At 38.9% G+C, this 13,053-nt stretch overlaps 2 protein-coding genes across 3 annotated transcripts in view; one reads left to right on the top strand and one right to left on the bottom strand.

Annotated features, from left to right (window-relative positions):
- LOC310956303 (uncharacterized protein) overlaps window positions 1-13,053 on the top strand; it is a 243,809-nt gene that overhangs the window by 209,326 nt on the left and 21,430 nt on the right. The gene's annotated exons all lie outside the window — the stretch shown is intronic.
- sar1b (secretion associated, Ras related GTPase 1B) lies at window positions 1,594-11,676 on the bottom strand. Its single transcript, XM_083926348.1, has 7 exons — window positions 11,538-11,676; window positions 7,362-7,437; window positions 5,172-5,291; window positions 4,827-4,892; window positions 4,447-4,550; window positions 3,604-3,735; window positions 1,594-3,283 (listed from the first exon to the last, which is right to left on the bottom strand). The coding sequence occupies exons 2-7, from the start codon at window positions 7,417-7,419 to the stop codon at window positions 3,167-3,169; spliced, it is 597 nt and encodes a 198-aa protein (XP_083782474.1). The 5' UTR covers window positions 7,420-7,437; window positions 11,538-11,676; the 3' UTR covers window positions 1,594-3,166.

Raw genomic sequence — 13,053 nt, 5'->3', positions numbered from 1 at the left:
GGTCTCATATGTTGAAATGTCCTGCGATCGAATTTTCCAGTTCATCTCAAGATATTTCTTTTCAAGTTGAAAGGCTTCAATTGAATATAGCTGCACTCACAGTACTATTCTATAAATTGAAAGTGCCCCAGGAGAGTGAGGGCTTCAGCTCCCGGGGTGAAATTCTTGATGTCAGGTTCAAGCATTATAAATATACTGTAGGTATTAATGTGGACGACTTACTTATTTCTAGGAACATTTTATAGCCATGCTCACAGCACAGCTCTAGGGAGTGGGTCCACCACTTTGGTCCAATCTGAAACATCTCTATTGAGATTCAATATTGTACGGTTTCCACTTGTGCTGGGAACAGAAAACCTAATTTTGCACCCAGCTAGTCTACCAGGCACTACGTTCAGTCCAGGGAGCTCCATGTTTGGACGCTTAAGGTTCCATAACCCCCGTCAGAACCGTCGAGCATACTGAACAACCTCATTTCACTCAGTCATACAGACAATAGAAAGTCTATGATCATACTTCTCTGCCACCAATGTTTTGGACCTTAACCCAAACCCAGAACCCCAATATCCACTGTTAGGGTAGCCCTGTAGGGGGGAGAAGGTAGGGGAGATGGTACAGGAGCAGCTCAGAGAAAGATACATCACTGTGGGCATCAGCTGCAGCCTGTTGTCTTGGCTGTCTTCAAAATTGTTTTAAACTCATCTGATGTCACTCATACTTATTATGATTTACTGCCATCCATTTAAAGAATGAAGATAAATTCTACGGCACTAAAAGGACACTTTTCCATGCCATGCACACCACCTAGTGGACTGATAGTATAGTGCTAAATCTTTTATATAGTACTTGCTGCCAGTATGCTTTTTATATAACCTCCACTGTACTGTCTAAATGCTTTACTTCAGTATTTCCACTATATTATTTTTACTTCTACTCTACATTTTGGAGAGAAATATTATATACTTATTTATAACTATACAAAATACAATGCATGAAAGGTTAAACCAGTGGTTTCTAATCATTTGGCTTATGACGCCTTACAAAAAAAGCAGTGTATGAGATAACGGTTTAAGGCCTAAAGAGGTAAAAAAACAAAAAAAAAAGTTTAATACTTCACAACAAAAGCCAAGTCATGTATAGCCCAAAACATAAATACATTTCTGTTGCAGAGCGATTTTCTTCTTCCTACCCCATTAGTCATCTCAAAGCCCTTCAGATTTACTCGGCGATCCGCTGCAGGTGCTTGACTTTTAGGTTGTAAAACACTGCACTGGACTACCAGACTGTATATAAAATAGTTTAAAGGATCTCCATCAGCTACTAAATTTCAACAATGCTTATGCATTTATACATCAGTATCAATATTTGCAATATGTATAACACAAGTCACATGGTTCATTTTTCTGCATGACTATTTTTTACTTTTACAAACATTTTGTGACGTAGCATTTTGAATGCAGGACTTACTTGTAGTAATTCTATACCGATACTGTATTGTAACATTTTCTTAAAGAAAAAAGAACTGAAAGCCTCTTTTCCATGGTTTATCTCACCAAAGAAGTGACAAAAACAATAATCAGTCTGAATTGTGGATCAATGTTAAAGCCTGTTATTCATTGAAAACATTTATTACATTTTTATGATGCAAACAACAGCAAGTCCCACCCTTGTTGGAACAGCTCATCACGTAGTAATGAGGGAATGAAAGAGACACAAAGGGACAGGGACAGAAAAAGTGTATTACGCGCAATTCCATTGTTTCTGTTAAAAAAACAAAACATGACAATCAGCTCTCATTGTAAATTTTGGCATCTTTTCCCCTCCTGTTGTACTCTCTGGAATAATGGGCATTACAAAATCAAAAGAACAAGGCATGCATAATAGTTTCTGGTAATGCACATAGATCAAAGGATACCACTTATAAATACAAAATCCATGTACGATGTTCTTATACATTTTATATATATATATGGTCCCTTTTTTAGGCCTATCTACCTGTTCCCACTGTGGGACTGTGTCCTCCTACGTCTACGCTTGGTCACTAGATTCACCCTGTACAAAAGGTCTGCGCTGGAAAATATATCTGTAGGATGGACTTCTAACATTGGCAATTACTAGATGTTACAACCATCTCTTTATTTCTTCCTTCATCTCTTACTGCCTGTTATCATCAAGCTTTCCCCAAGTTTCATTTGCTTAAATAGTTTTCTTTACACCAACTGACCATTGTGCCATCTACACGATTTTATCAAACCTTGTCAGGGTTATGGCCAGTATTATTTTATCTATTAAAATTCTTCAATCTGCTTTACTACCACCCCATGCTTCTCTTAAAAAGGGGGGAGCCCACAGCCTACTTCCATTCAATGTTACTGTGCCCAAAAGATAGAAGTCTGGAACAAAAGTATTTTAACTTCCAAGGTAACCTAGAGAAATAGATCTAATTTCTGAAAAGCAAAGATAAATGCACTGGTCCATTTTAATAAATGGGTGAAAACAGCCACACATCTATAGTGAGGGCTGGATACGTGGCCACGGTTTATTTAATCTAATCGTGTAAAAAAAAATAAGAAGAAAAGGCAAAACAGGACAAACCCAAACGTGTTGATTAAATACAAAGTGGAATGGATGTCTTTACTGTTAAAAAAAGTGTACTGCAATGTTTACAACTATGTTGCTCTCTCATTGCTCAGAATGAGTTGCAGACGGGGAAGAGGCATCAGGGATTGTTGATATACCAATGGAATCATACAGATTTACAGTTATAATGCATCTATCATCACACTCAACAGATGGCAGGGAGGGAGAGAGGGCAGCAAATGACAGACAATATAGAAAAGATTCATCCGTTTGAATTTGAACACCCTTTGCTGTGGAACCAATGCTATGTTACTCTCTTAGAAAAAGACAGAGAGATAAAAACAAGTGTGCGTGTGTGCGCGCGTACAGGTATGAATTCTGTAAGTGTGGAACCAAATGTTCGACCAATAAAAGTCTATTGGGATCAAGTTGTACTGGTTTCTCTGAAGATGGAGGCAGACTTGTTTAACCAAACATGGGGCTGAGTATGATGGTACTGGTGGCAACGGTGGGCGTCTTAAGTGGTTGGGTTTAGCGCCCCCCCCTGGTGGTGGTGGTGGTTTCGGTGTTATGGGGCTTGGCTGCTTTAGTCGATGTACTGGGAGAGCCAGCGGAAGCCTTCGCCGTAGCCCTGCCTCTTCAACACACTGCACATGAACACTTCCAGTGGTCTTGTGTTCAGCTCCTTCATGGCAATGTTGCCCTAAGAGAAAAACAGGAAAAAGGTCACAATAAAATACACTTTTAATTAACAAATTGTATGCACACTTACTTTATTCTTTTTACAATTTTATCCTTTAAACAAAAAAAAAAATCCACTCCAAACTGGGCTCCAGTTATCAAGACATAAAAACACACATCAACTCTTGTGGCGTGGAGAGTTTGGAGTGAACGTAAACTTGATGAACCAGCAAGCAGTATTTTACTTCACACCAACTGCAGGGACCTAATAAATCTAATTCATAATTATTACGATTGGACGCCCCAAAAAGGGTAGAATGTGAAAGTGCTGCGTCTACTCACCTTGCCTGTTGTCTGTCCGTACAATCCAAATAATTCTCTCAGCTTCTCCTCGCTGATGGCCTCTGGTCTGTCGATCTTGTTGCCCAGGATCAGGATAGGCACGTTTCCAATAGTCTCGTCCGTCATTAATGCCTGATAGGGTAGACAAGGCATTACTATGTGGCTTTAAGGTGATAAAGAAACCACCTGTTACATATCATCAAACTGTGATGTTTGAATGATATTCAGTACTTTCCAGGATTGATTTTGTGAGTCCTGTAATTTATTTCTGCTCATTTAATTTAGGATACCCCTAGCAAAGAAAGTTTATTATGCAAAATCGATGCTTTAAAAATTCTGATTCTGTCACAGCAGAGATTTGTACATTTGTCTCTTATGCAATGGATTCCTCTAAGCACAATTATTACAAAAAAAGGGGGGAAGTGGCTGTCAAAAAAAACAACTATTTACAATATTTCTGGTTTTAAACCACTGTCTATAATAAAAGATATTTCTTGCACAACCTGCGTTGGATACCCTTTTTTTTAAATTTAAATCTCTTCTTTTGCTTTATGTATAACAAGTTACCATAACATTTTTTGTTTCCTTCAAAGACCAAATACTGCATGAGTTCTACACAGTTAAGAAACCAATTTAAATTACGTTCTTTGTAATCACTCGGGTGGGCAGCATGTTTCTTCATTAAAAAAAATACAAAAACAAACCACAAGACAGACAGTGATCAATTGTAAGTTTATACAGCAACTAATCTACGACTTTGCTGCTAACACCAGAAATCGATTTGACCAATATGATTTTGAAAGTTCAGCAGCGTTTTCAATCTAGCAGGTCACGGGTACTTACATCAAGTTCTGCTTTTGATTCGCCCAACCTGGTGAGGTCTGCACAATCCACAAGGAAGACAATGCCATTAATGGCAGGGAGGTAGTTTTTCCAAACTCTGCGGGCTGTGTGAACCAACACAAAAACAAACATGAGAGTTGTACAGTCTGGTCTGTCTACTTATGTTAGACACATTTCACATTCGCTGACACTAGAAAACACAAAAAGTTTCCTTTAGGCACTGCACAAATTGCATACAGCCTTTCCCCACATGAACTGCTAATACCTCATTCATTTTTATTTACAGATCATAGCAGCAGTGAAAATGTGGTATCAGAGCTTCACTAACACTTATGACCAATGAAACCGTAAATCACAAGTAATACACAATATACACATACCTTGTGCGTGGCCTCCAAGGTCGAAGGTTGTGAAAGTCATGCCAGCAATCGTCAGCTCTTCCGAGGCTGGAGGGGGAAAAAAATGTATCATGAACAAATCTGTAAAGTCAGGCAGCTCAAAAGTCACTGACACACAATAGTTTATTGTATTTACAGTTCGGCATGAGTGAATAGTACCAACATTTTACACAGTCATAGTATTCTTAGAACTCATACTAATTTAACTGTGGTTTAAAAAAAAATAGTAAACAAAGGTGTGGATCTTTTGCATGGATGGCTTTCAACTGTGTGCATGCGTGTGTGTGTGTGTGCGAGAGAGAGAGAGAGAGAGAGAGAGCAACTCACTTGGATGTAAAGTTGGCACATGCTGTCCCAATCTGTCATCTTTGAGCATGTGCAGTAGCGTCGTTTTGCCAGCATTGTCCAGGCCAAGAAATACTAACTTGCCGGATTTCTTGTACAGTCCTGAAACGAAGCCAGAAGCATTTCATACAACAGGCCAGTACAGGGATCTTTTTGAGATGGGCTGCATCATATCATACAATGCTTAGTCTTTCACACATGAGAAAACGTCACCACATGTGAACTCAGGTGATGAGTCAAGTGATACTTAAAGTGTGTCATGGCTTAAGAACTTGGGTTTACATAAGAGGCACATAACAATACTTTGATGCACAAGTGGGTGTGCTCCATCTACTGATTTTACCTTTCTCTTATCTTTACTTAACATTATAAGCGTTAAATGTAACAAAAAGTATTTTCTGCTTCAAAGGGAAGCAAGCGAGATTTTACTCTTTTTTCAGTTCTCTTAGATGTAGCAGCTAACTGAATGCAGGAGAAAAAGGGACACTTTCCTGATGAGCTACTAGGCTTTGTGTCTACCACTCTGAGTCGGCGTAGTGATACCCAGTGGATTTGTGAAATTTAAGACTGAGTCAGCTCTACTCAACGTCATCATTACTCACAACAGCACTATGCTACCTGTCTGACAGGGAGAACAGGAACAGCGCACTTTGGGGACAAGAGCAGCTGGTGCACAGGACGAGACTTTCCACCAGATTTCAGATAGAAACATTGATCACAAACACATTTTTAGAAGCTGGGGGGGAAAAATCATGTCATGTTCTGAGAGACATAACCTTTGTTTGCCTTTCATGCTCACATAACATACATACAACATAGGGTTGGGCAATTTTCATACTGCATATTGACATTGACAGAAACCGTCTGTGGTTAAGGTAGTATTTGTGAGACATGATCTGAAAAAACTAGTTAGCTCTATGTGTTAAGACAAGGTCAGCAACAAATGAAATGCATCTAAATATTAATTTTAAGTCAACCATTTAATAACTACAGGCAAGTGAACTTCACGCTTCAGAGATGTGAGCTGGTACAGCATAAGCCTGATGCTATAGGCATTGGTGCGCAGAGCAGAGGTTTAGTGAGCATGCATTTGGAGAATGGAGATGCAGGGTTTTGCCAGATTACCCAATGCACTTGTCAGGATTGGCAGATGGAAAATGAATCACAAACCGGTTGCTTTACATTATAAACATAGTCCCTATTGCTGATTAACAGTGATTAGCATCACTGTATGCAGAGATGCCACTCCACCAGAAACATATTTTGTAAACTTACAGTAGGGAGCAGATTTGAGATTAAATTTTTTACAGCAATTGAGTTCCTTAATATCTGCAAGGGAAAAACTTAATCTACACTCTGTTTAACTGTCAATCTGATCTGCAGTCGGCACAAGGCCACATAACATGGGCCATTTGGTGAATGCTTTAAGCAGAGCCACTTTACAGGAACATAAGTAGCAAGCGGGCCCTAATGGGAATTAAACCCATACCAGCTTGTGTGTGCGCTAACTGAGGAGCTATATAGTTTCAAGCTACTCAGAAGCATTTAAAAGGAATGGTGGTGATGAAAACGTGTCTAAAGGAAAAGGGCCGTGTGACGTCCTTGATTATAAAAAAACAAACAAATGTGTTTTGCCTGACCAGGGCTTCAGCTGAGGAGGCAATTTTGTAATGACGATTAGCAGCGAAGGGGAGATATCTGGTGAACCATCATGGTATTTGTATTTCATATTGGTATTTGTATTTCATATTTGAGTCTATGGGACACAATGTAAACCAACACAAGTTGAGAAACTCTGCTTCTTCCTATCAACTTCTACCATGACAGGGATGGATTTCTAGGAACAGAGCCCACTATTGTTCACACCAGCGTTAGCTCCAGTTTTCACTGAACACTTAAGGGCGGAGGTGTAAGACAGACCAGTAGTTATAACAAATAAAGTTGTTCTTTTGATCACTGAAGACAATTAAACTCAACTCACACTAAATCCTCTCTCAGATTTCCAACTCTATTCACAATGTTATCACATTTTTAACAATAGCAATGAGGTTCACACTACAGCAATGTCATTTTGATCAATGACTTAAATACCAAAGCATTCAAAACTGTTAAAAGCTTTCAAACAGAAATCCTGTTTACTTTGAGTTAGTGTGTGTGATCAACAGTACTTACCTAGAAACTGTAGTACGCTATTGAAACCGCTATAAAGGAATTCAAATATGAATGACATATCCGGAGCTGTTAAATCCTGAAAAACAACAAACGGGAAAAAGGCAGATGTAAGAAGACATGAATGCACACAGGTGATACAACTTGTACAATGTTTGTGTGCCTTTTTTGCCCATAACTGTCCCACAGGTTATCAATAACTTAAGCTGTATTCATTTTTGTACATAGGTTGTTACTGATGTTATCCAGAGTCTCTGTTCCTACCCATGTACACTATACCATACAAAAAGCATTGGTAGACTAGTGTCGGCATTAAACTGTGGTGGAAGGCAACTTTGTAGGGGATTTGGAAAGCTGCATTTAGACTGTATCCTTCATCCCCGACATGAACACAATACTGATGTGGCCAGAGTTGTCACAATAGCCTTCACGGCACATGTACAATCTCTTCTGAAGTCTTCATTAAAACAGCAGGCTGTTAGGTTTCCATTATGCAATGAGGTTCACATGTTTGAAACAGTGGACTGTAGGAGAAAGGTGAACATATCATGTAATATATATTATTTAAATATAAAATCTAAGGAAGAAAATAAATATGAAGATACTTTGGCAAATTCCTGTACATTGGTGAACTACATTTTATCCTACTACTGATGATGCTACAATCTGGATGCTGAAATTGCTAAAACAATAGTTATTCACTAAAAATATTCAGGTCTAAAGATGGCAGAACTCTCCTAGCACACTGTTGGATTAAGCTACAACTTAATATTCATGTTTATAAGATGCCTTGAGCTCGGGCTGTACGGTATGGTGATATAAAATTTATATCACGGTATGATTTGAAGCATAGACGGCAACAGTATATAACAGTATGTTGATGTATCTTTAAATTTTTATATTAATAATAATAAAAATAGCAATGGATTGGATTTATGAGCGGCTGTGGCTCAGGCGGCTGTGGCTCAGGCAGTAGAGTGGGTGTTCCCATACCAAAGATCAGCTGTTTGATCCTCGACTCCTCTGGTCCACGTGTCGAAGTGTCATGACACTAAACCGCCTAAATTGCAGCTAATTGAAATCTAATGTCATGTATATAGCGCCTTTCTCAGTACTCAAGGCGCTTTACAGAGCCCAGGTTCCATTCATTCACACAGACATACATGGTGCTGGTAAACCACGATAGTAGTCACAGTTGCCCTGGGGCAGACCGACGGAAGTGTGGCTGCCATTCAGTGCCTACGGCTTCTGTATTACTGTACAATTACTGTACTGAAGTACAAGCTTGAGGCTCTTGTTTTTGACTTGAGTATTTTCTTTTCATGCTACTTTATACTTCACTGCAATTCAGTGGGAAATATTCTACGTTTTACTCCACTACAGTTATCTGTAAATTTAAGTTACTAGTTACTTTACCAGTTAGTATTTTTGCTTCACACCCATATACACTCATTCAAGAGTAAACACAGGCTTCACAGTGACAAGTTATGAACAAATACTTCTCTGTCCTTTCACTGTTGAATTGACGGTTTTCTGTGTCAACCTTTTGTTTTTTCAAAAAGGAGAAAGAAACATTGTGGTGGTGATTTAACAACGGATTAAACCAGACTGAAACTGTTGCGCTGAGATGCAAGGGAGGACAACAGTCAACATCGGTCACTACTGCCAGGAATTACTTTTTCACATAGGCCTCTACTCAAAGGGCCAGTAAATATTCCCTCGCAGGCAGAGCTGCTCTGTACCGTACACCCCTACCTTGAGCCTACAGCGGGGGGGCATCAGACAACAGGAGAGATCAATAGGAACCATTCAGAACCCCTCACCACACAAATCTCAAGAGTGACAGCACTCAACTCCATGAATATGCAGCCTGTCTCAACCTATCAGATAGATATCAGCAGCTGGTGATAAGAACAATTATTATCTTGTTCCAGTGGGAGTCGGTGAACAGCAGGACAGAAGGTCGAGAGCACTCGTCACAAACCATCTGACAGCTCCTCAGCATGCAACATGAGTGTTTGGATCATGAGATATGGAAATTAAACCTAGTTGTAGCCTTTCATGATAAGCTAGCCATATTGTATTTCAATCAAAACTAAATGGATTTGAGATTTAACACGCTGTAACTGTGTGAAGTTGTTGCTTCTGCTAAACAAAACTCTGCTTTGTTCATTTGTCCTTCTAGTCCACACCAGATTATTTGTTTCCCTCTTAAGTGACATATGATCAAATGTTTCAGCAAGTAGCATGGCCATTAAAATCTGAGAAAAGGGGGCTGAAAAAAAACAAACTTCATCTCTCAGAGGCATCAGAACAAGGTAAGCTGGCGACCTCTAGCCCTAGTTACGTAACATGCAAACAACTACAGGGCTAAAGTATAAGGTAGCCAAAGGTCAAGACCATGCAAACACAGCTGAACTCCACGTCAGCTGCTGCTACACTCCGGTCCTGCCTGCTACAACACTGTGGGCTGGTGTGGTGTGAGTGATGCTCCCACGTGTGACATGATGCAGCTGTGAGTGTGAAACTGTTTGACAGTAACTGTCTACAACCACAAGCAAATATGGACTCATATATGGCACACAAGTTTAAAATGTGTGAAGACTAAAGCTGTGGAGGAGATCTGCTAGAAATCCCCTGCAAGCATTTCATCAATGACACATCTGTTGTGAATTAAATCTATCAGATTAGTTATTGACCATTATTTCAATTTAACAATCACCACAGGATTGTTTGACTGAATAAGAGTGCGTTACTTACTCAAAAGTCGCCACGCTACACATTTTGACAGTTTGCTCTTACTGCTATCCACGATCTAGGCCTACCTCAATTCTTCAACATTTGAAAAACATCTGGAAAAAGTTTCCTTATACTCAGATAATTAAGACTTAAAAACATGCTGCTTGTGTAAACATAATTCAAACTGTAGAAACAGATTTCAGTTCACAAATTAAAGCGGTGCTCACTGACAGTGAGAATACATGGTCTCAGTCAATTACCCTCCACTGTAAGATTACAGGGAGGTGTTGTGGAAGAAAAACAAAAAACAGGTGCAATGAGAAAATTGTGAATCCATAATAACGTAAGACACTGGATGTGATTTGACTCAGCTATTTTAGATATCTATAATTAACAATCGTGATATCTGTTATGTCCTTTTACAAGGAAGAACTCTCAATTCATGTATACAATTTAATTGTTGTCATAATGTAATTTTGACTATCCAAAATACTTTGACTAGTAAAAAAAATTACATTACAGATATGTACGACAGTAATATACTTGTACAAATTACATTACAGATATCCAGAATGTTCATTATATATATATATATATATATATATATATATATGAAATATAATTGAGGTTATCTAGAATTGAAAGCCCAATACACAGATGGCAAAAGTGACTCTATTTTCACTAGTAAGAGTGACGTTGTGGATATCTAAAATGACAGTTGTTGATAGGAAGAATGTCATTGTGGATATCTGAAATTATCATTCTGACTAATAAGAATTCAATTTTGACAAGGACTCTATATAAAATGTAACTACAGATCAGGAGTGTTGTTCGATTAGATGTTAAAGCCGCTTGTCATACACTGAATGTGGTTTGGCTGTCAAACCAGTCCAGCTCATCAGAGCCACTGTCAACGTAACTTAGCAGCGAGGTGAGCTAAACCTTTGCCTTGACGGCTAAACGTAACACGGATGATTGTCAACGACAGGTTCCGCAATAGAAAACAAAAAAAGGCCAAATACAAGTATAACAAGTTATATTTCAAAGTAAGACACGTGCGTAAGTGTAATTATATAAAACTTGAGGTGAGGCCGACAAATAGGGTGGCAAACAGGAAGCCGTTAGCTAACGTTACGTGTCATATTCTTCAACAGGCGACGTTGCATCGAGGGTTACTGGCTACGTTAGCTTACCAGCAGCTAGTTACATACTTCACCGCTGTACTTACACCCCCAGGGACGTGTAATGGTTTCGTTTATTCCCATCCCAATATCTGATATAAATGTTTAAATAAATAAACTTCAGATCACATCCAGTATCGAAGCTCTTCGATAATAAGCGAGTTAGCCTAGCGATGCTAACGTTAGCATCGTTAGCAGCCGGGATCATTCGCCGAACGCTTTTTTCATCACTGTTGAGAAAATGAATTCATAAACTCACCCGTTATTTATGTGTAGATTAATTTGCCGAGTGTGTTATTCGCTCTTTTTGGTGTGCCAGTCCAAAAAAAAGAGAGCCTGCTAAATACCAGGTCTTGCTCTCTCTCTCTCTCTCTCCTTTTTTCGTGTTTTGTTAGTGAGCCACGACACTGCAATGGCTGAACAGCAACTCCCCAAAAAACTCTGCACGGCCGCTTCCTGTTTATGTTTCACAATCATCTTTCCGGCAGGGGAACCGAAATAAAACCGAAGGGTCTGCTGTTCCTCTGCTTTGACAACTTACACACAAATATTTAACACACAATATTTTATTAGGGTAACGGTGACTGGTTTATACATCGAACAAAACGACCAACGGTTGCTCCCAGCTTGTTTTTATTTATTTTTATTGAAAATATTCAGTATTATAAACATTTATTTTCTTACATGTTCCGGAGTTATACTCTGTAGAAACAATAATAACATATATAAAAATGTTCAAAGACAGTTAAACACAAATGAAAACAGAATAACTCAAATGTATGGGGTTTTGCTGAACTAAGGGAGGACATTTGAATGCCTAAATAATCCAAAATGTATGCCAATTTATTATTTTTGAGTTTTAAGTTTTCCATAGTGGTCAAATATGATTTATAATCTAAATCAATAAAAATATAAAAGTAGTAGCGAATAGTTTGGAGATACACATCTTTTTATGAATATAGTATTCTGCTAAGGTAAATATCAAATGAATTAGGTAAATTTAATTTGCTGAATATTTGGGGTTGTGAAGAATAAGTAATAAATGCATCTTCGTTGGTGGCTTGTTAGATTATAGTATTTTATATTTTAGCTTGTAAAGTCATGAAGATCATATTGTTAGGCACTTCAATGTCACTTCGTCTACAGGTAGAAATTATTTAATTAGTAAAAAAAAAAGTGATTGAACATGAAATTAAAAGATTGCACCCCCTCTTGTTTCCAGTACACTGAACAACCGAGAGCACAGGGAGGAAATGCCACGTGTACACACTGCGCATGCCCGACGAGTTTTACGTTGATCCTGCGGGGTGATCCCAACTTCCGGTGAAAGAGGAGAAGTGTCTCGCACGAATACTCCTGACAAGGCCTGTCGGTACTCACCCGTGGATAGTTGAACGGGCTTTCGTAAATAACCATGGCACTGTGATCGCCACGACAGTTCAGCGTATTAACTTTTTAAGAAATAAGGAGACGTCACTTATAGACGCCGCTTTGACTTGACGCCACATCGTCAGAGCCACAGGTTTGAACGTTGCCCCGCGACTGCCAGCTACGTTAGTTAGCTAAAGACGCAGCTAACAGCTATTCGCCAACCAAGCACCCTCTAAATTAGGTCCTGGTGTCTATTTCAAGATGTCAACGGCGGGGTTTAACTCTCAGAATGGGACAGGGACAGGACAGCCGTATGCGAATGGTGAGTAACATTTAATTGTAAGCAAAGTTAAGTCAGGGTAAAGTAGCTTATATGAGCTAACTTGCTTAACGCAGCTAACACT

Source organism: Echiichthys vipera (genome assembly GCF_963691815.1).
Source record: "Echiichthys vipera genome assembly, chromosome: 14".
NCBI classification, from domain to species: Eukaryota; Metazoa; Chordata; class Actinopteri; order Perciformes; family Trachinidae; genus Echiichthys; species Echiichthys vipera.
Note: the sequence above shows the minus strand (reverse complement) of the source record. Positions and strands in the feature narration are given on the sequence as shown.